This window comes from Anguilla rostrata, chromosome 4, assembly GCF_018555375.3.
Source record: "Anguilla rostrata isolate EN2019 chromosome 4, ASM1855537v3, whole genome shotgun sequence".
Lineage (NCBI taxonomy): Eukaryota > Metazoa > Chordata > Actinopteri > Anguilliformes > Anguillidae > Anguilla > Anguilla rostrata.
In genome coordinates this window covers 32,028,482-32,052,469 of record NC_057936.1, presented here as the reverse complement: position 1 = coordinate 32,052,469, position 23,988 = coordinate 32,028,482, and the positions used below count along the sequence as shown (strand labels likewise).

Here is a 23,988-nt window from a genome sequence, read left to right as displayed (position 1 = left end):
AGAGAAAGAGAGAGAGAAACTGAGGAACGCTGAAAAGCCTCTGCCGTGAGCCACAGCAGGGTCCTCCATAGGAGAGTATTCTCATTTTAAACTTTGAAGCTGGAGCTGAAAAGATCTGATCGACACACCCAAAGTGGTATGTCCCTTTCACTCCCTTTTGAGATAAAGAGTCTCTCACACAACCATATCTCAGTGAAGGTTTTGCTTAATGGGCTATTCAGTAGTGCTGCCTCTCACCATTTGACATCAAATCTAACTGGAGCTTGAATTCTGATTTTACGTTTGGTATGAATAATGCCATACTTTTCTATGTAAACAAAGAAAAAAATCTTAAAAGTGAATTTTCAAATTAAAAGAAGACGATTTTAAAATATAGAAGCTGTCTAGAAGCTGTGTTCATGTTTCTTTACTCACATACACTGTAGTCTGTATATGCACTATGGCACAATTTTTGTGGTTTTGGCTCTGCATTCCAGCACAGTGGATTTGAAATGAAACACTGACTATGAGGTTAAAGTCAGCTTTAATGTAAGGGTATTTACATCCAAATCCTGTGATCCAAGTAGGAATTATAGCCATATGTATAGGTAGTCCCCCATTTTGGGGGACCAGTAGTAATTGGAAAAATTAACACTAACTTATTTAAAGTCATCATATTTACTACTTGGTTGAAAATCCTTTGCTTTCAATGACTGCCTGAAGTGTGCAATCAATAGCCATTGTTAAACGCTGGGTATCTTCCTTCATGAGGCTCTGCCAGGCCTGCACTGCAGTCATCTTCAGTTTCTACTTGTTTCGGGGGATTTTTTCCATCCATCTGGTCTTCAGCAAGTGAAACCCATGTTCAATTGGATTCAGGTCTGGGGATTGACTTGTGCGGTCAAGATCATTCCAGTTTTTGGCCCTTAAAAACTCCTTGTTTACTTAAGCAGAGTGTTTTGGCAATGGAGTGTTTCACTCAGACTCAAAGAGGCTTTTTTAGTCGGAGAGAATACTTTTATTTGGCTCAGACTATGGGAGGAGATATACAATGAGACTAAAGCATTTATTGGCCGTTACGTTCATGATGTCATGAAGGACCTGGACCCAACTGCTCAGAGCCCAGTAATAAATTGAGCTCCTCCCATTCAATCTGCAAAAATGAACTGATGGAAGTTTTTAGGCTGATATAAGTTGATAATGCAATGCAATTTATTTCTCATACTGTTGTTTATGCTTACTACATACCTTAGTAGCCCCAGAAAAACTACTTGGAAGAATTCATGGATTTACCTTTGCAGTCACTTTAATAAAGGCAAGTTAGACAGTTCCAGTGTCTGACATACATGCCTAAGTCATAACACTATCGTACAGATTAATACTCATTTTATCTGTTTGTTAAGAGTTTGTTCCGGAACTCTACTCAACGTTTTTTCTTAAATGTAATTTTTAGCATACTCTAACCGGTAACATTTAAGAACTGTGCTCATTGAATAGGTAAGAACAATAATTTGGGTCATATGAATGTTACTTGGACTCCCAATAAAGGTTGAAACCTAATGCCCACTGTATAGAAACATTGACAATAAACTTGCAAATGTTGGTAAATATCCAGCTGGAGGCAGTACAGTTGTGTGTGGACTGCTAGCTGGCGGAAGCTGGTTGGGGCCTGTTTCTCCATGATTGTATTGTTGGAAGGAACTGAGGCCCCATCATGTGCAGATGAGTAACGGGCAGCAGCAGCCTCCTGCCCACAGCACAGGAAGTCAGCAGGTCCCCATGGCTCTACTTCCACTTAACCCTTAACTCACCACACAGCATCAGCCCAACCTAAAGCTCCGAGTTCAGTATCCAGGCCCATATCGAACTGGATTTACATACAATCTACTACAGTTACTACAGTTTGCATAGGTATATGTTCTCCTTCCAATATGTTTACAAATTAAAAGGGTAGAAAAAGTTCTAAATGTATTTGGTTAGTGATTCAATTTCATATAGACCTCTGCCACGATTCGGGGCTGAATATAATGTAGTCAACAATTCCTAAAGTCAGTTTTTACAAGTTTTATTTAAAATAGCATTTTTGTGCAACAGCATTGTTGGTGGTTTTTTTTTTCCACTGCAGAGTTCACTTCCTCTGATTGATTTGCAGTGACCCTTCCCTCTAAGAGGAACAAGGAAAATGCCCCCCACAGCATAAGAGCCACCGGACCCCCTCACTGCAGGGGTCAAGCAGGCCTGTGCCAGACATGCAATCGCCTACTCGTCAATCTTGATGTACGCCAGACATGCAATCGCCTACTCCTCAAGAATATAGTGACGGATGACTCATTTGGCCATATCACCTTTTTCCACATTTCTGTAGATGAGTGCCTATGGTTTTTGCACCACTGAATTCTCAAATGTGCATTCGTCTTTGAAATGAGGGGTTTTATGCACTGCAACACTACTGTAATAACCCTCTCAATGTAGTTGTTGATGGACTGTTCTGGCTGACAGTCTGATCACGTCCTGCATTGACATTCTCAGTCACCTGAGGGAAAGTTGCTCTTCTGCTTTTCCTTACATATCGCACTAATTCACGAAAATCAGTCATCGAATGTGCACTTTCAACCACAATTCCTGACCCTATTTACCGATGTCTTTACCTTAAATGATTTAGTCACTTTTCCTATGAAAACACCAGCCAGTTGAGCATTCTTTGTCACTGAAGCTCCTGTCATCCGTGCCCCAATAATATACCCTCTTTCAAAGTCACTTAGATATTTTCTTATTGTCATCTTGACCCAAAATCAATGTCAACTGGACTGCTCAGCATTTTTATACATGCCAGAGTATGATAGGATGTTAACTGCATAATTGTGTCATGCAGTGCACCTGTATAGAAGCAGATGCATTTGTTATGTTTCTCCACTGATTTATTCAGGTTTTTCTTTAATTTGTCACCCATCTCCCAGTAGTGAATGTCGGATTAACTCTGACCCCTGCTGGCCAAAAAGAGAAACTCACAAAAGAAAGAAAAAATCTAGATACATTTATCATTAACAAAATGTTAAAATGCCCTGGGTTACTAAAATAAATCTTTTTTTTCTCCCTTTTTAAAAAAAAAAATTCAGATAACTACATAATTACGCGGTCTGTAATTGGTATGTGAAATTACAATTAAAACTTATCAGAAATGTACTTTTAAAAAAATTCAGTTATTTAATCATAATTATGGCAACTGGCATGTGAAATGTATTTTCAATTTTCAAATTCAACCCTCATCAATAAACTCTATCACAATATATCCCAATATTTCTCCAAAGGACACAAGAGACGTACATCTTTTCTTTTAATACATCAGAATGCATACGTTCTTAACATTTCCATAATAACTGAACAGACGTCAGGAAGGCAGAATTAACCTGGTTCTTAGAGTAAATCCAGCTCCTCTTCACAAATGTGGCGAGTGAAGAGCAGGGAAGTAAAAACACTGTTCAGATCTTAGAAGTGAAACTAGTGTTGAGCCACACAATTCAGTTGCAACCTTTTGCTTCAATTCTCATTTTAAGGCACTGTTACACATCAATATATTGCATAAACAACTCCTAAGCAGTAAACTAACAATTAGTTAAACTCTTTACAGGTCCTCTCTAGGTAAAACATTTGAAAAGTATTTGGCAGGGGAAATGTGCTCTCTTGTAGGTAAGGCCAACGGTGAAAACATCACTCCCTAACTCAGTCTAAAAAGGGTAGCGTTGTGGGGCAGCTTTTATAAGCTTAGACTTGTTCACAGAAACCCCATTTTCTCAGACATCTTTGAGATAACCATTTTCTCACTGGCACTTATCACTGGACCCCATAAGTTCCACGAGGAAATCGTACACAGGTAAAATGAGGACAATGTCTGAAGCATGCATACCATGCCCACGTCTTTACTAAATTTTAGTTTTGACTTCTTGATCTAATGATATGTATTGGAATACTCTTCACCCAGTTTTGTTATCCTCGAGGTTCCTCTGGTGAGAACACACAGAACTGTTCTTATACAATTCTATGGGAGAGAATCATGAAAGGGAGAGACAACTGACAGTTCATATGACCCCAAAACCCAATATCCTCTCTGAAAGGACAAATCAAGACCTCGTGGCACTATCAAAAACAAGCTCTTAGCATTGCATAAAAAGGAAAGTTAAAGTGATCTTCAACTTAAAAATCAATGTTTGAGTGCTCTTTGTACACATTAATAAGGCTGTAAAAAGTAAAAAGATATAAACAGAAGCGACCGACGGTGAAATGTAATCGAAGCACTTGAGCACAACGGCCACGGTCTTGAGTTAGTCAAATACGTTAAAAGGCTGGAACATAAATGTTGAAAGCCGTTGTAAGCTCTTGAAGGTCTTGAGTGGCTGTGGTCGTTGGCATGGCAGCTTTTGGCCACATGACCACACATCACAAAGGACTGGTGGGGGAGCCGTCCGTAAGACATGGCAGTGTGGAAGACTCCAAAGCACATCATACATAGTTAACTGCTTAACTGTATAAATATGGAAATCACAGCTGGAATACATTTTTGCTTTTTCCATCGAGCCTACATAGAACTCAGTTCAGCAGCTCCAGATAGGTGATAGGCACTTTTCCCTTCTGGCTCCCCCGTTCGCCCATCAACCAATCAGAGTCCATTCCCGGGACACTGGACACCATGATCACCTGCAGGGACGAAAGACAAACGTTCACATTTCCACAAAATACTTAGTTGAGATTGACTCAAACATTCACACCGGATATAATAAGACATTGACTCGGCATCAGTACACATACATGGTTTTTGGCTGACACCTTAAACGAGCACTACTTTAAACTTAATACTAACATTAAACTTTTCATCTTCATAGCAGACACTGTTACGGGTGAGTTGCGAAGTCTATACACTTATGCCCATTTGCACACGTCTTTCTGTCACTGCGGCCCATTCATGCTACCGCATTATATTACATTACATTACAGACATTTAGCAGACGCTCCTAGCGCGCGCGCCCCTCGGCTACGCACCTCGTCCGCCAGCAGGGACAGCTCGCTGCTCCCGGCGGCGTCGTAGTCGTACAGCACCCGGGCCTTGCGGCTGCCGCTGGAGTTGCGCAGCTCGCTGAAGCCCGAGGAGGCCCGCCCGGCGACCGGGGCCGGCAGTGAGGCCGACAGGGGGATGCTGGGCACGGAGATGCTGGCCCCCGCGCTGCCGGCCCCCGCGCTGCCCGACGACTGGTTGTTGTTGGAGGAGAAGGTGGAGGGGAAGCTGTGGTTTGAGAAGGGGGGGGGGGCCCCAGGGGGGGAGGGGGAGGTTAAGCCAAGGACGGTTCTTGCACCTTGAGGCAAGCAGACTTTTTTTTGCATGGGGGGAAGCTACACTGCAGCCGACGCGAACCAGACATTCGTCCTTTCATAATGCCAAAAAAATCACGTGTACCGTTTTAAGACTTTACCTTAATTACAAAGACATATCTATAAATACCACTGCAAAGGTCTCAAAAGGACAGGCTTGACACAAGATCTCGTGAGTTTGCAAAAATGATCCCATACAAATTCTGTTGTTAGCCAAATGCAAAGCTAAAACCGAACAATTGCCCTGTAGTGCTTAACTTAACCACTAATGCATATCATGATTGCTTTATGAAGGTAACCGACTAACTGGGCTTCTGCCCTTGAATTCAAATAATGTCAATGCATTCGTTTTTTTTTTTTTGTTGGAATAAAAAAAGCACATTCTGAAGATGACACTACCTTCCCAGCTGTTTCTGCAGGTCCACCATGTACTGGTAGCACTGTGCATAGTACGTGGTCTGGGCTTCCACAAAATCGGTCAAGCAGCGCAGGTGGTGTGCCTGAGGAGGAGACGAAACGGGTATTTAGGGGAACAGCGCCCGTTCCCATTTCAAAGCCGGCAGAGTGAAGCGTGGCAGGGCACGTACGTGAGTGCTGCTGACCCCCTCCAGCAGGAGCCTGGTGATCTCTGCCTGCCGGTCAAACTCGCTCTGCGTTATCCTCAGCTCCTGCTCCGCCTGCAGGGACATCGAACACGTTAGCATGTTAGCGCACGGCTCGGGAGGCTGCCGCACTGGGCACGCTCAGAACATGGCAACATCTTTTTTTATTTTAGAAAATAAAATAAATTAAATAAGAGGATACAAGTAAATAAATAGACAAGGCAATGCTCTGTAGCAACACGTTTAGACCATGATCACAGCACACACACTGAGCATGCTCAGGAAACCCTCAATCAGGGAGTGTTCAGAACACTGCCACACTGAGCACTACCACAGTTGTCTAAACACTCTCATATTGGGAGTGCTCAGAACACTTCCACACTGAGCACTATCACACAGTTCTCACAACACACTCATACAGGGCAAAAGAAAAAGAACTTTCTAAATGCATAAGAAACGCACTTCATCAACAGTTCTGACACAGGGAAAAAGAGTGAGTCAAAAGCAGTCCTTTTTAGGAACACAATGACTGAGAGAAAAATAAGGAAGGAAGTACTGGAAAACAAGGTATATTCACTCACAATACAAGGAATAATTTTACTTATGAATGAAATCCCATGTTGACTCTGGCTCCTTCAGTGTAACCCTATTTAAAGTAATAATACAACACAATACAACTACGGTGACTATAAAAACATTAATTACGCTCCTCTTGCATCACTGACTCCACCCTATGTTTAAGACATTAACAAGACATAACAGATGCCCAATCTGCCTTTTAGCCAACTGGAAAATGTGTGTAGATACATGGTGAGTTACAGCCAGTGGACCTGTGTGCAGTGGTGTTAGGAGTAGGTCTGGCTGTGTGCCAGTGTCACACCCTATGTCACAGGAGAATATGGTGCCTCCCCACTACTGCCAATGCCTGGCTCTACAGCACAGTCAAAAACACCTCTTACCTTTTTCAGCTCCTCCGTCCACATCTGGTAGCATTAAAAAACCGTGACACAGTGATTAGGAAATCGCAGAGGACAGCCAAAATACCCGTTTCCCTCCGTCCACAACAAGCAAAAGTCACCGGACATATTTTCACAGGAACGGGAATAAACGGGGTTGTGTGACAGAAACTGATAAAAATTCAATTCAGCTGAAGGCTTTGATCTGGGTGGCATTACAATTGCTGGTCTTCATAATACAGTGACGGTCTAAACATTTTTTTTTATGCCTTCAAAATAAACGTGCATTGCATATGGCGATATTTTAAGTGTCTTTGTGCATGGCAAGTGAAGTGAGAAAATGGCATCGATGTCAGTTTAACATTACTTTGGCAATCTTAGCGCAGGCTATTGCGAAAGCTTTCCGTTCTCTGCCTCTACAACGCAATCGCAGGGCTAGCATGCTGTTCTCTGAACTGCAGTGCTAGTGCAGCACGCTTTGATAGATAAAGTAACACGAGAAATATACGTAGTGCAGCTCTTCGGAGCAAACTGCTAAAGCTAGTGCATTGGGTCCTGCTTGGTGTCACGCTCACACCCACACCATGCAGATTATGAGATGCTGGACATCAACCACAAAAACAGAACGACCATCATGCTCTGAGGCCCTTCTATGTGTGTGTCTGTGGGCGCGCGTGTCTATTTAAACTACATTCACAAATATACTACAGAACAACACATGACTACGGACAATGACACCAAACACAGTATCATGAACATGCCAGCTCTTGCTGTCTGCAAAGGCTGAACTTCAATCAGTATTAAACCCAAAGCAATAGAACTGTGTATTTGTTTGCGGACATGGCTCCCATTTTAAAAATAACTTTTTTGGTTATAGCTGAAAGCCAGAACATGGTGCTGAAAAAGGAGATTGAAAGAGCGACAGAGAGAAAAAAAGCACCGGAAATGAATGTGTCTTTCTGTTAGCCCTATGTTGAGGAACCCATCATTCTTACAAAGCAACTCTTATGTTAGTTATTTTTTTCCCCAGCTTGCTAGGCATAGGTCAAGAACAGTCTTACAGCTATGCGAACGTCTAACCTATTAGCACATTGAGGACATGAGTCTCAGTATTGGTACTTATATTGAAAGCCACACAAAGCATAAAGCAGTTTTACAATGGATGTCAATTAAGTAGAAATAGCAAAAGCAAAGTGAAAGCAATAAAAAAAAGAATATGGTGTACATGACTGAGAAGAAAGTTCTACAGGCCTGGAGAACTAGGTGACTCTGTGATCACCTATAAAGGTGGTCTATAAAGCATGGCATAGAGGGATGCCTACTGGGAGGCTCATGCTGTTACGGCACTGCTCTAGTGCACGGCATCCAATTCAGACCGGGCCACTGGCAACCGTTGCTGGCAGCAATATAGGGCAACGTGCAGTTGGATCTAGCATAGCATATGGATGGGAGGGTTTCAGTCAGCTGGGGTGACCATATCCAATTATGAACCAGCGACCCCTGGTGGTCGATCAGGCATCCGCAAGTCCACCTGTTAAACAGCACAGGTAGTGACTCATGTCTGCTAGTCCCCACGTAAAACACTCCCCAATCGCTAGCAGAGGCTAAAGGAATGAGAAATGATACACTTACAGTGAGCACCATAATTCATTGGACAGTGACACATTTTTTGTTATTTTGGTTCTGTACTCTAGCACTTTGAGTTTGAAAGGATACAATGACAATAAAGTTGAAGTGCAGACTGTCAGCTTTAATTTGAGGGTATTTTCATACATATCGGATGAACCACTTAAAAATTATAGAACCTTTTGTACATAGCCCCCCCCATTTTTTGGCATTAAAAAATATTGGACAGTTTAACATAATGTAGAATAAAGTAATCATTTTTAACATTTGGTCGCATATCCTTTGCATGCAATGACTGCTTGAAGTCTGCGACGCATAGACATCACCAGACGCTGGGTATCTTCCCTGGTGATGCTCTGCCAGGCCTGTACTGCAGCCACCTTCAGTTCCTGCTTGTTTCAGGGACTTTTTGCCTTCAGTCTCCTCTTCAGCATATAAAATGCATGTTCAATTGGATTCAGATCCAGTTATTGACTCAGCCAGTCAAGGATTTTCCACTTTTTGGCCATCAAAAACCCCTTTGTTGCTCTAGCAGTATGTTTTGGGTCATTGTCTTGTTGCATGATGAAGTGCCATCCAATGAGTTTGGAGGCATTTGGTTTTATCTGAGCAGATAAAATATTTCTGTAGACTTCAGAATTCATTGTTCTACTTCTGTCTGCAGTCACATCATCGATGAAGACAAGTGAGCTCGTTCCACTGGCAGCCATACAGGCCCAAGCCATAACACCCCCTCTACGATGTTTCACGGATGAGGTGGTATGCTTTGGACCATGGGCATTTCCTTTTTTTCTCCACACTTTTAGGCTCTTTTAGGTGCTTTTTAGCAAACTGTAATCTCGCCTTTCTGTTCCTCAGGCTTATCAGTGGTTTGTATCTTGTAGTGTACCCTCCGTAGTCCTGCTGGTGTAGTCTTCTAGGTATGGTAGACTTTGACACATCTACACCTGCATCCAGGAGAGTGTTTTTGATCTGTTGGGCTGTTGTCAGGGGGGTTTTCTTCACCATAGAGAGTATTCTCCGGTCATCCACTACAGTGGTCTTCCTCGGTCTACCGGGTCTTTTGACCTAATTGAGTTCACCAGTTGTTTTTGTTCTTGTTAATGATGAACCAAACTGTTGACTTGGGTATGCCCAGGGTTTTTGCAACGTTCCTGATTGATTGATTTTCATTTCTGAGCCTTATGACGGCCAGCTTAATTTGCATCGACACTGCTGTCTTCCTCATGTTGTCACACCCCAACAACCATCTCCAAAGGCAATTGCAAAGTCTAGAATCAAGACTAGACATCAACAGCTCTCCTCTGCATTCACTAACGACACAAATGAATACACCTGCCTAACGAAACACATCTGTGAAGTCAATTCAACAAATACTTGTAGTACCTTAAAATGGGGGGACCATGTACAAAAGGTGCTGTCATTTCTAATGGTTCATCCCATATGGATGGAAATACCCTCAATTTAAAGCTGACAGTCTGCACTTCAACCCCATTGTCATTGTATCCTTTCAAACTCAGTGCTAAAGTACAGAACTAAAATAACAAAAAAATGTGTCACTGTCCAATGAATTATGGTGTCATCCCAATACCGAGATGAAAGGAATTCATTTCTCATTTCTTTCATCTTAGTACTCATTGCGGAAACCTCCACTATAAATGCACTATATGTATAATTGAGCATTCTAAATTGAGGAGACAAAAAAGGGTAAAAAAACAAAAAAAACAAAGGAATGGCAGAAAGGGAAACCAATGCCCTGTGAGTCACAGACTGCCGATAAGGGTGACAGCGAGAGAAAGCAGGGGAGACTCTGATCGAAAGGCCACAAACCTTCAGCCATTTCACATGCAGGAAGTTGAGCATGTAAGAGAAATGTACCGCATAGTCAACATCTCCTGGCGGAGGAGAGCTGTTTAGTTGCTGGAGGGTTAGGAGACAGAAAGAAAAAGAAGAAGAGAGAGACACAGGGGCAGGATCGGAAACAAAAATATCCGTGACAGTGCAGGCAAACGATTCAGTGCAGATTAGCTGGACAAGAGCTGTGTGCGTACGTGTGTTTGTGGTGTTCATAAAGCATACCATAAATCAGAAACGGATGAGGCACATTTCCTCTTCAGAAAATGAATGCATGCTTTCACTCTGTATTCCAGCACCGATGTGTCATGTGACTGGGTTACGACTGCTCTTGTGTAACACAGCATTAGTGTTTATTGACCTTAAATGACCTAAACAGTGGAACTAAAAGTGAAACTTACTCGTAACAGGTAGGTGAAAAACACAACCTGCTGATGAATCATCACCTACTGTGCTAAAGAGCCAGAGATTTAAAGGCATACTATGCAGAATTTTTAGCCTTGCTGTAGTCCTGTTTTAACAATCAAAGAAGTCACCACCTCCATCCTGAACCCCGCCCACCCACCTCCATTTTAATATTGTATATCTGCTTTATACCATTTTTATTTTTTTATCTGTTTTGTGATAGCTGTCACCATCGCAATTACAAGGTTGACTGGTTTTTGAACAAGACCTGTCAGCTTGTCATTTCACATCACTGTACTTCTGCTTCTTTTCTTCCACGATTGCAGTAGCTAGCTACAAATGCTCCACTGAAAATGTATGCAAGACAGAGATTACCAGTGCATCATAGATATGACTGAGCATAGTTAATTTATAATATCTTCAAGGTAAAAATTCTAGATAGTATGCCTTTAAGGTACCACAGCAAAATCAATGGCTGCAGTGAGCATCTACATGTCTTTGTGAGTTACAGCCTTACTTTCAGGTTACCATATATGGCATAATGACTTATGACCTACGAAATGGACCCTCCAATAAGGGGGTTTTGTCTAAGAAGTGTCTCATTGGATACAATTGGAACACCAAAGTCTGAGCTGTACTGCCAAGCGCTTGCTTTGCGATTCCAAGTCTAGTGACGGTGTGCATTATAGATGACTGACAATGACTCCGAAGAAACATTCCAAGGTAAACCAGTGATTGTACTGCACTCTGTGAGAGCAGTTTTCTTGTTGGCTGTACCGCAACAGCGGGGCCAGCCCTACAAACGCGAACGTCTGTCACTGAGTGATGAAGTTACACCATTGGTCGGTCGAGTTATGCAGTTACTCCACTGGTCGGCCGGTCCAGCCATATACTAGGTTTTGACCTGGTCTTGTTTTAATGAGTATTTTACCTAATTCATATTTATGGAATAAGCATTAGTTAATATTAGGGATATTAAGTTAGCTCATTAATGGTTATCAGATATCACCTTTAAATTTCCCATCCTGGTTGTATTTCTAAGTAGCTAGGCAGCAAAGCAACATCAGTTAGCAAGCTTAACTTCAGCGAACTAATGTTAGCTATCTTGGTATATTAAGTTCTGAACTGATATTGACTGTAATTGGTGAAACTCAGTAAGAGTTGTTAATTAACAATCATCAGATCAATAGACTGAATAAAAAACCTAGGGCAAACACTGCCATCTCATTCGTCAAAAGAAGGGAACAGAAAAGGGTGCCTACCACTTCCTAGCTATGGATATTAGTAATATTTTTTGTGTTTTGGCAAGTAAGCACTACTCCCAGTACGTGTGTGCGTGCATGAGTGAGTGCTCACGCATGTGTGTGTGTGTTCGTGTGAGTGTCTGTGTGCGTGTGTATGTGTGCGCGTGTGTGTGCGCGTGCGCATGTGTGTGTCTGCGTGCATGCGCGTGTGTGTTGAAAATACCCACCGCAGCCCTGGCATCAGCCACCCTGGCTTTCTTCAGCCTGGTCTTGGCAGCATCCAGGTCCAGACGCTTGTTCTGCAAGAGCTTCCGTTCTTTCTGGAGGCAAATGTGGGAAAAACATACGAATCAATGCAAACTGAGAGCTTTAAGTAGCATGAGAGTTTAAATGACCGGGGAACTGTTTTTATTCTTATCTCAACTGCTCCTGCAAGAATCAAAATATTAGAATGCATAACAGGATACGGAAGAGGTCAGATTGTACATTGTCCTAGATAAGGGGTTTTTCGAAGTAGATATGCAATAAGCTGGTGTATGCAATGACCTCTGAGAACAGAGCTTGGCAGAGGTAATTACATCATAAATCCTACGTAACATTCTCATGTGCAGCAACCTTTAAGGACAACACAAAGGTTGGAATATTAAGAAAGCAGACTTCTTTAACATGGTCTCATGAAAACAATGATGATTTGAACCTTCAAGTCCTTGTATTTTTGTTCAGCTTGCAATAACAGTAATCATGCTGCATCTTCACACATTTTTCTGAGAATTCCGCAATGACTACATGCATAATATGAGAATAAAGAACATAAGCTACAAGTATTCTGCTTGCAAAACCACGAGTATTAAAAAAAAATATATATATATATGCATACTGCATGTCAGCTATAGCTAGGTAACCAAATTATGGAAAGGAAAAGTTCTTTGCATCTTTCTAAAATTATACAAACAGGAATGGTAGCTCTCAGACTATCCAGCAGCTAACTCCGGTATAATAATGAAGATGTGACTGAAATGGGAAATCATAATTACTGAGACATTAAAACATAAAAAACAAAGGAGAAAAAACATTTGCTGTCAAGTGACTATTATTTAAAATGAATAAACTGCATGAGGCAGTCACTTAACGTTTTTAAAAAGCAAAGGAGGGAATTAGGTCATAACTAGAAGACGATATAGTGATTTACAATCTTATATATCTCAGTCCATTAGTGTCGAACCATACCCAGAATGTACGCTTCAGCAGCTTTGAGAGAAAGGCCAATGGGAAATAATGACAGGGTTTTAATGTAATATTTGGAGATTTATGTGACCTTTGGGATACATTGAGCATCTTTGCATAGAACCAAACAAAAATGTTTTGATAAGAGGTATGGGAATTTTGACACGGCTCCTCTGTATATTAATGGACCAAGTAGACATGCTATGGAAAACAAGTTTTACACAAACAGGTATACACTAAAGATCAGGTAACTTAAAAGATAACAGCTTTCATCCAAGGTCGGCAGAAGCAGAAAGGGATTGTGGGTAATGGATCATGTAAACAGTGGGTCTGGTTTAAGGAAACAGGGCTTATTAAATATTTCATTAATAATGTACTGCCATTAATAATAAGTACTGCCATAAAAAGGGAATATTTATTTGTTGAAATTCAGCAGAATATAGTGTGCTTTCAAAAGACCATGTACTGTAGTGGCAATTTTAATATTTTATCTGCAATTAAGAAAGTATCACAGTGCATTAGTTGGAGAATATTTGTGCGCCAGAAGAGAGATGACTTACCAAAATAGTTTTGAAGTCCCCTTCCAGAAAGTTCCGGAAAGGTGTGAGAAAATTTATAGCCGAGCTCTGAATTAACTCTCGCTCTGCACCTCCAATCTGTTTCTCTGTCTCCCCACATTTTATAAGCGCATTTCCTGCAAAGAAAAGTGCTCGAGATCACCATGGTTTCCGTCATCACCACTGCAAATTATTTGAGTCTTCCAAAGGTTTTTTTCTTAAAACAACCTTGCCTGTTTACACACTGCATGGACTTGTATAATGAATGCGTGTGCAAACTGAAAAAATTCAGAAGACAAAAAAATGAAATATATACAGGGAGTGTGGAAGGCAGTGCAGCAGTGAAATCCTGTGACAGGCATGCCCACCCTCGGGCTGTATAGCAGACCGACGAGACGCTCACCATAGGCGGTTCCAGGCCCAAACTCGTTCCCCGAGTCGATCATGGACTGGCCCAGCAGCTCATGGTTGTTCATTCGTGTTGGAGCTTTTTTCTCCAGCTTCTCGTACAAAAATTCCTCTATTCTGACATCTGGAAATTGAAATGGGGTAAACTCGATTACGACAGAAGTGGAGTCATAAGACATCTGCCATGCCAATCTACAATGCGACTCATCCCATACAAGACAGCAGCAAGATAACTCAATGGGCATAGATACAAACCTCAGATCTCCGCTTCAACTTGGTGAACGTTCCAAGACCTCTTTTTGTTTTGTTGATTCCGTCCTAACTGATAATACTAACTTATAATTTACCCAAAAATGTAACATATGCTAAATAAGAAGACCAAGGGAATACACTGTAACTAGATATAACACGGCAGCATGTATTTAATGAAGAATTTAATGATAGGTATCTTGCTGAAGGGTACGATAAATCCCGAATATCAACCTTATGGTTAACAGACCAAGCGTCTTAATTATTTTGGCACAGGGAAACATTAAGAAAGGTCTTAAAGCAGCAGGATCTCTCAATTTGAATCTATACATTAAAATACAGCTGATTCCTCAATGATTTTATGAGCATAATTATAGAAAGTAATTTTGGAACTGCAATGCAGGACCACATTACTACTGTACTTTAGATTAAACGTACAAGATTAAAGAGCAACTTTAGAGAAACCAACAACTATAACCATACGGTGACCATACATACGCATAACCCCCAACATACGCATGGTTGTAAAATACCAATAGGCTAATTCACAGTTTATAGGAACTGACCAGTGACAATGACTGGCTTTTGCATATTCTATTAGGTTATCTCTGACATGGAGGTGAGTTTACGGTGAGGATGTTGGCGGGTGAGAGGGTGCGTGCGGGTGTGAGTGTGTGGGAGTGTGAGTGGGTGAGTGTGTGAGCGCAACCTCACTTGTGAGGCTCTAGGCCTACATGTGAGCACGTGTGTGACGTCGCAAGGCTTGTTGCACTTTTCTGCCCTCAGGCTGCGGGTCACCGCAAACAAGCAGAACTCACACGCGTTATTCAAAAAATAGAAAAGGGGGACTGATCAAAATGGCCCCTGCTAATGTTTCTCAGTTTGGCAAATGTGGCAAGTTTTCTCTTAATTCTCAGAAAATGGTTTCTCGCACAGGGATTAACAGCGCAATGTTATTTTCCGACGCTTGACACTGAAGTGGGTTTTCAACTACAGGTTTGTGTGTGTGTATCTGTGCTTTTTTATTTATTCCTCTTTTTTTTTTTTAGCAACTTAGCAAAAAAAAAAAAAAAGGAAAGAAGAAAAACAGTTAATAGCAACCCTGGTTCACAGACCTAGCCTAATTTTTTATTTAGCCTGTTCTTTATTAAAGTCTTTCTAACAATATGAAAGTCTTTCCTTCACAGCCTCTGTGCTTAATCAGGTTATTCTAACTTTTCCCCCCATTAGGCATGAAAGCAAATACAATCGCATTCAATTTGATACACAAAAGAAAAACGATGGAAATCAGATTTTATCTACCAAGTCTGCAGGTGGTCTGATTCCTGGCAACTGCGCCAAGTGAAATTGGGATGATCTGACATCACACATACGGGTCAACGGCATTTCAGGAGCGACTGGCTTGCACTGAGGTGTGCAACAACTTGCAATGAGATCCAGGTGTCTATGTCCATGCACTTTATCACACTGACAGTTTTATTCAATTCAGCTTTTTAGTTCAGCAGTTCAAATTTATTGAAGAAACCATAAAATCAGAGAATCTTTAAAAGGCTCCGCCACTACACTATTCCAGGTGTTCCAGACTATTCTACACAAGGCTGTTGCATTATCTGTGGCAACTGAGCCTCATACGGTACTGGAAAAGGCCATAATATAAAACCAGGGGGAAGCCCCATTTCCACAGCCATGATGTACAGGTGTGGGACACTGACTCAAGTCTTAATAGCACGGCCGTATTTCAGTAAAATCACAGAGTTAGCACAGGGCACACCCTACACGACTGTGGTTTTCACATTCCGATACCTTTTCCTGCACCTGCCTGCATCTCTGTGTGATGAATGCACCAAATGCGAGATAAACACGCAAAGGCCACGAAAGCTGCCCGTCGTGGCTCTACATCCCAGGCCAACCACCCTATGGCCGCAAAACATGATTCTAACATGACTACTCATGGTACTGGCCGACATATCTGGCACGTTTCTGCAAAATGTCTGGATGTGTGTGAAACCTTATTCGCTGCTCAAGCTTCACACCTCTGAATATGGACAGCAAGAGCACTTTTCATGTGTTAATAAATTTGGCACATTTGGCAGCCATATCAAAGAGCGCGTCTCCATGTGAGTGACACTGGTTTCGTTACCATTTACCCACTGGCAACACACAAATTAAGGAGTTTAACCACTGTTTAAGTGTAATTGCATAGGTTCTCATTCAAATAATATTTGCCGGTAAATATAATTGTGTATTTAGGACTCAGTGTGCTATACAGTACTTGGCAAATTTAGAAAACAAACAAAACGACTGAGGCCCAAGCTGCTCAGATTGAAAGCTATCTCTAGTTTAATCCTCATCACTGCTGAAGAATTAGTATTTAACTCGTTTACTTTTAATGCACCGTAATGTACCTACAATACTTGACAGCATGTGAGGAGAAGTTATCTAAAAAATAATACCATGTCGTCAAAATGCCTGCAGGCTTCTTATTTTTAAGTAATCTCACGTAGCGTAGCCTTAGTACACTTGTTATTGTGCAGGGTATTTTATGACTGCCAGGTTGACAGAGTCAGGGACGGGGCTGTGGTAATTACTGGTGTGTGCTTAGTGTCCCGACTACAGATTTCAGACTGCTGACAGACAACAGCAAGAAAGAAGTGGACGACAACAATAAGCTCAACAATCCAGAAACAGAATGCCATTAGACTATTCATCGGTCTGTACAGGGAAGGGCATTAATTGACAACAGACATTTACATTTCAGTCAGTTGTGGGGAAAAAAAGAAAATGCCATAATTACATTCTGATCGTTCTGAAACACCAATGATGTCTTCACATTGTGTTGAAATTGTATTGCAGTTTTTCTGTTCTGCAATGCTCTTCTGAAATAGGAAAAGCTCTATTGCAGCTCTACTGAATACAACTCGATTGCTGCGGGCACTTAGAAATTATAATTACGTCTCAAAAACAAAATGGTTATGTTCCTCCACAAACATCTGCTTGCAAACATTTACTAAGTGGTCTTGAATACTGAAGGCAGTAATCCACAAGCAGCGCGCTGAAGAGGAGTTCAAAAGGAGAGCACCAGAAACGGCTGCGTTGAGGTGTGGTGTCTGGCACCGCTAGTTACTCCCAGCATGTTGTGTGAAACTTGTTATCAGAGTGCTGCAGTAAACAATGCCTAAAAGCTGCCTGAGCATTTGGGTGGGGCGCACACTGTGGCTAAGACTGCAAAGATGTTCGCAAAGGCATGAGGGACTCTGCTGCATTAAAAAAACCCCATCGGCTGGCTACGCAGTTAACCCCCCAGCATTAAAGACATATAGGCCTATTTGTTAAGTGTATGATTTCGATTGGCCTAGATAGTTTTTGTGCGCGATTAAGGATATGTTAGATATTTTGAAAAGTTTCTGGCAAATTGCTGGCTTTATGGCAGGTATTTGAAAGCCAGAAAACACACTTCAAATAACTGCAAAGCAGCTTGTATTGTTTATGTCAGAATGTCATGTTTTTACCTGAAGCCAAGATGCTTCTACTCCCATTAGTGACTTCCTGCAGACCTAAATAAGTACTCCAGGCTAGGGTTCAAGCATAACATTTGCCTGGGGCAAGTAAAATGAGGTGTTGAACAAATCTGACAATGCAGCCACTTGCCCAAATGGTACAGCAGACTCTTGACCAATATGCCATGAAGTCGAAAAAGTGTTTCTAGTCTTGTAACTTAAAATCTTTTTTTAAAGCTGAAAATATAAGCTTGTTTAAAGTTGCTTTTTGTGAAATTGAAAGTGAAATTTTCTTACCTAACTGGCAAATTTTTAAATGAGTAAAAGTCTCACCACATCTTTTTTATCTTACTTAGCAAAGAATCAATAGAAATAAGATTTTAAATCTAAATATGACTAACATATTTTGTTAAGATTTACTTATTTTTTTGTTTTTTTTCAACGTACAGAGGAAAATTAGCCCTACAGCTAGACTAATTCTGGTACATTTACATGGATGGGAAAACTGAAATGTTGACCAATATGCATTGTCCCTGTTAAATAAACTGCAAAAGTAAAGTTACTGAACACAAAAAAGATTAATAAAAATACAACCTTCTGTGTCGCCATCACTATCATATGGAACATCATATGGACACAAGTGAACGGCAAATAACAGGCAGGCTTTAGGCCAAAATTTAGCTTAGGTGAAAGGTGCATTCCAGTACTAAATGTCTCTTTACAATATCCCAAAATAAAGCATGGAGATATTTCCTGTGACAAATTCCACTGAGCTTCAGCTAAACATACGTACGTGGGATGGAAGTGCCAAACTGCTACACGTTCAACCCTGTGGTGTCCAACATAATTACTTTTCATGTGACTAGAAGTCAGACACAAAGCTATCGTTAGAGACCACTCGATGAGGTGTGAATGGGTCCCAGATCTTTTCTACGCTACCTCCGAGTGTAGTATGGAAAGCTTGTCTCGTGAAATGCACATCTGATGTTTCACTTTCGACTGCAAGATATATGTGCCCTTTGTTAAATCTAGACTCCACAATGGACATTCTGAACAGCCTAGTTGCGGGCTTTCTGTAAATTAATTGGCCTGCGCTTCCAGCATTCTTAGCTCCTGTATTAAGGCTGGGTTGCAAGTGTCATGGCTAAGTTTGACTGACACATACTACATCAAACACTGAAGCAGTCAAAGTACTCTTGGTTGTACACACCAGGAGAAAGCGTGCTGCGGATTGGCTGCAGACCTGGTGCAGCAGAACTATACTGCCTTTCTGCCTTACATGGACAGAGTGGGGTGACTTGACAACACACAACAGCAACATTTATCAAATAGTGTACAAGTGAATGCACGTAGTCACAGTTTTTGTTGAGCTGTAAGTATAGAAGACTACCCAGCTAACACAAAATGCTCTCAAAATGTTAATGGAATGTTTTGCGGGTCTTTGCAGTGATCATGCCTTATATTTGTCAAATTTATATTCATTGTTTTCTTCTGAATTGCATCATTCTTCAGAAACAGAAAAAATGACACCATAATGTTACCTCATCCTCACTGTTTGTGCAGCCAGGAGGGGCACACATACTGGGTAAATTCTGCATGCTTGCAATGCAAATGGAGACTTCACAGGAAAATGAAATGACGAAAACGAAACAAAAACTATAGCTCTATAGCTCTAGGGGTAACACAACAAGCCTAGCTAACTAGCCAGACAACTAGGTAGCACCACCAGGATATTGAATGCAATAATCATTTAAGCTACACGGCATGCACAATATCCTGGTCATAAAGGAAAACTTTAGTGCAGGGGTGTTCAGTCTCATCCGAAAAGGGCCAACACGGGTGAAGGTTTTTGTTTTAGCCCAGCACAATGACACCTGATTAGTGCTCTGCTAAAACAAAAACCTGCATCCAGATTGGCCCTTTTAGGATAAGATTGGACACCCCTGCTGTAGATCTACAAATACAGTTATCACATATAATTATGTAGTAAACAAAGGTCATTGCCTTTTCAAACATGAGTAACGTATGCAATTTTGAGACAGGAACCAAATGAGAGATATTCATTAACTGGCCATTATTGGTATCATGTCAACGTATGGAGATACACCCACTGTCTAAATGTTTTCCTTTTTACAACAAAAGTTGTCTTGAATTAGCAAAACTCTTGAGAAAGGCTTTTTATAATAATTATATGATAACATATTCAAGCGCAGTTTAATTCAAAATAAATGTGAAATACTAGCAACAGAAGATCGCACAAAAGCCATTTTTTGCAGGTCAAATTATAATTTCAAGTAAAAAAAAACGTTTCTTACTTGGGTTAGGCTGTAGTAATACTTCAGTCTGTTTCATTATTTTTTCTGTCCAATGTTTGGTGCATTCTGCTCTGCCAAGAAGATTCTCCAAATGGGCATCCAACTCTGTCTTTTCAGCTTGCCCCAGCTTTTCTTCTGTGAACTAATTAAAGAAACATATTCAATACATATTCATGATCACGCATTGGTATTCACTATTGTTGATGTGCATGATATTATAAATTGCATTAAGAGTATCACGTAAATTACATATTCAGCTGAAAACACCATAGTTCGGTATAGATCACTTAGCAATTGACCAAGTTGTATAAATATGAACAATGACTATTATACTATTGACTATTAGATGAGAAACACAGATCGTGAATTGACATTTTTGCTAGCTATATTCATAGCCGGTGTTAGATTAATTAGCCAACATTTGGACATTTCCATTTGATGAATTAAAATATTTTGAAAATTAATATATGAATAGCTATGACTGTATGAGCTCGTGAACACCAAAGTGGTAGCCTGCTGTCCTGGCCTGAACAGCGTTAGCAATAATGCATCAAATCACAAACATTTCAGCAGTTGTAGTGTACAACTTGTAGCTAGCTCGGTAGCTAACTAACTAAAGTTAGCTAGCCAAACTAGCTTACGGCTTAGGAACTCAATCACAGGCTAGCGACAAAGTGAAACCGGATGCCTTTAGACTACTTTTCGTTACTTCGAATGGGGACATTATTGGTTCAGAAAGTACCATTTAATAATGGGTCTATATAAATCCACATTTTTATCATCAATTTAAGTTTATAGGTTCAACAAAGCACTAAAACCAACGCCCAAAGGCCCGCTTCCTCTAACCAGCACAATCCCGTGACAGTACTTTCCAGGTCTCTAGTTAGCCTAGCTAGTTAGCCAAGCAGGCCTAATAGAGCAGCACAGGAGGGCAAATTATAAACATGTATGCAAATCACAAACATAATCTGAAATGACAAAGATTATCGCTCAATAGCAGTTAATTTCATGAATAACTTGGGCGAATAAACGCATGATACATAGTTACTTACCTGTACTGCACGACTAAGGAAAGTACCGGCGTCTGCTGCAAATCTTTTGACGTTGAAATCCATAGCTAACTTGGCTAACGTTAGCTTACTATTTCCTTAAAAATAACAGAATAACAAGCTAGTTATCTAGTTATCCATACAGCAAAGGCGGATACGTCGGAATTAAACGATAAGTAGCTTACAATGTGTCACCGATTTTTGTCAATTGGTTGACCAATTGATAACATGGGAGTGTACAGTAAGAGCTCCTAGGTTTTCGTCGAGAGGAAGAGCTCAGCCCTGGGCTGCATGAGTTCACACAAGTGCGTGAATTACGGTTTATGGGAAGTGCGTATTTTCGAGCTAATCCTCTGCCACGAAAGCAGTTGGTAGGCTGTTGTTGAGTACTGCCTGGCCGATTCAATACTTTTCTAATTTGTACACCCATTCGAATACAGTTTATCAATTCGATAGAGGATTACATATCCTTAACATATGCCTAAAAAGTTAAATCAATCAGGTACATTATTCAGGTGAAGGATTTACGAATAAAATGACTAAAAAAGAAGAGAAATATTGTTACAAGACAGTCACACTGTTTGGGATATAATGGATTGATCTGTTGAGTAACATACGGCAAAAGGCGCAGGATTTTGGCACAAGCACATAGAAAGAGGAAACTGACAGATCTACTGTACAGTTAACCAAACATTGCACTGGAGTGGCTTGACACACCAAAACAAGGTAGAAGGTTCATCATTCAAGAATGAGTTTGGGTCAACGATATGATCCCTACTGAACTTCCCGAAGGATTCTAATGCTAAAATGCTGATGAGAAATAAAAAGAAAATTGTGTGTTGGAGATGTTTGTTTGGGGTTCATTTTTATAGGCCTATAGTATAATATTTCACAGACTGCTTCATATCAAACCTGTTTTTGTCAGATAGTATATTGCCTGGGCCTGTGCCATACACTCTAGTTAGCCTCATGTCCCTAGCTTTCCCCCCCCCCACTGTAGGCCTACTCCTACTGTATGTAGTGACTGTGTTCAGTTTTCTGTTCCCCAAAGCATGTTGACAATAACGTACTATTTGTATATTGTTCAGTTTGCATTTTTTCATACCCTGGAAACTAATTTTAAGGCAGTGAATTGGCTGGTAAGGCAATCATTTTTATTCCTCAAAATCAAGGTCATGAAGGTGAAGGAAATGGTAGGCCTAATGACAAACTATTTAGATTTATGGACACAGAATTAAGTCAAGCTACTGTATGTGGTGTCTAATGCCATTTCCTTAATAATCTCATTCTTGTACTGCATTGTATTTAGTAAGGCAGTAAAATACAAAACTTTGCTGTAAATATTGGTTAAATATGCAATTAGTGATGATTCCGTTTTAGTAATCCAAACAAATCAGACATTTATGACTTCAAGTATTCTAGATAAGTGTTTCTTAAACTAGCTATCTGTCGGAACCCAAATGGGTCAGGGAGTGTATGAAGTGGATCCTGGAATGAGTCAGCAGCCCGCTAAGATGTGCCAGTATGCCTAGGCCTATTTGGTGGGTCCCAGAAAGGTAGGCTACATTTCTAATTTGTGTCCAGATATTTAAAAAGCATTTCTATGGTGGGTCCCGTAGGCCTATATTTAAAAAGTTTAAGAACCATAAGTGCACTATAACAGTGGTTCCCAGCCTTTTTTTCTGATTTAATTCTTAACTCATAGGCCTAGATTTTGCATAGTTGTGTATAAGACAGAAAAACACCTTTGGCCAAGGTAAAAGCATAACAATAAATAAAGAATGTTAAGTTTCAGTTTATTTGCATTTATTTTTTTATCTTCTTTTCATACAAAATTATTTAATGAGTCTGTTCTGCCTCTATCAGCTGTTCCTCAAGATCACCTGCCATATCAGGGGGCGACATAGCTCAGGAGGTTGGTCTGGCAGCCGGAGGGTTGCCGGTTAGATCCCCACCCTGGGCATGTCAAAGTTTCCCTGAGCCAGACACCTAACCCCTAACTGCTCTGGTGAATGAGAGGCATCAATCGTAAAGCGCGTTGGATAAAAGCGCTATATAAATACAGTCCATTTACCATTTACCATATCAGCAATCCTGCCAGCAACTGGCTGATCAGCGACCTTATCCCCACAAACAGTCAAATCCATCTCCCGAGCGAGCTGACAACCGAAGTCCCGCCGTCTGGCGTTGCCTTGCAAACAGACTGGTGCCTGGCTACCGTATCTAACAGAACAGCAGAGAAAATAAAAAGTAAAATAAATTATCGTTATAATTTCAAATCATAACCCAAGAAATTTCTTACTTTTATTTTGTCTTAGTTATTTTTATGGTCATTTTCAAAACTTTGAGTATTCAGCTTACGTTAGGCTTATCTTTATCTATACGGTCTATGGATCAATGTCTGGCCCACACTAGGGGGCGCGGGCGCCCCCAGGTGTGAAAAGCTCTGCTCCAAAATATTCATAAATGCAGCTGCGACAACAACTGTAACACTAGATGGCAGCACATGCCTACAGTTTTAGATATGGAATCTACATTCTCTTTGAATAGATTGTACCTTTTCCACTTGAGCTTGGTATTTTGTTACACAAACAATTTGAATTGGGCCCATGTGATTTGAAAGACTTTCCATATTTTCTAAGTTCATGAAATGAACTTCTTT

At 40.8% G+C, this 23,988-nt stretch overlaps 1 protein-coding gene across 3 annotated transcripts; it reads right to left on the bottom strand.

Annotated features, from left to right (window-relative positions):
• Positions 1-3,300: 3,300 nt before the first annotated feature.
• sh3glb1a (SH3-domain GRB2-like endophilin B1a) lies at positions 3,301-21,683 on the bottom strand. Of its 3 annotated transcripts, XM_064332272.1 has the most exons (11): positions 21,330-21,683; positions 20,278-20,419; positions 14,212-14,340; positions 13,812-13,945; positions 12,255-12,347; positions 10,355-10,444; positions 6,902-6,925; positions 5,928-6,017; positions 5,740-5,840; positions 5,014-5,254; positions 3,301-4,671 (listed from the first exon to the last, which is right to left on the bottom strand). In XM_064332272.1, the coding sequence occupies exons 1-11, from the start codon at positions 21,390-21,392 to the stop codon at positions 4,564-4,566; spliced, it is 1,215 nt and encodes a 404-aa protein (XP_064188342.1). In that variant the 5' UTR covers positions 21,393-21,683; the 3' UTR covers positions 3,301-4,563. The 3 variants fall into 3 exon arrangements, with proteins under 3 accessions (XP_064188342.1, XP_064188340.1, XP_064188341.1); XM_064332270.1 differs by lacking the exon at positions 10,355-10,444 and having other exon boundaries at positions 21,330-21,678; XM_064332271.1 differs by lacking the exons at positions 6,902-6,925; positions 10,355-10,444 and having other exon boundaries at positions 21,330-21,670.
• Positions 21,684-23,988: the final 2,305 nt, after the last annotated feature.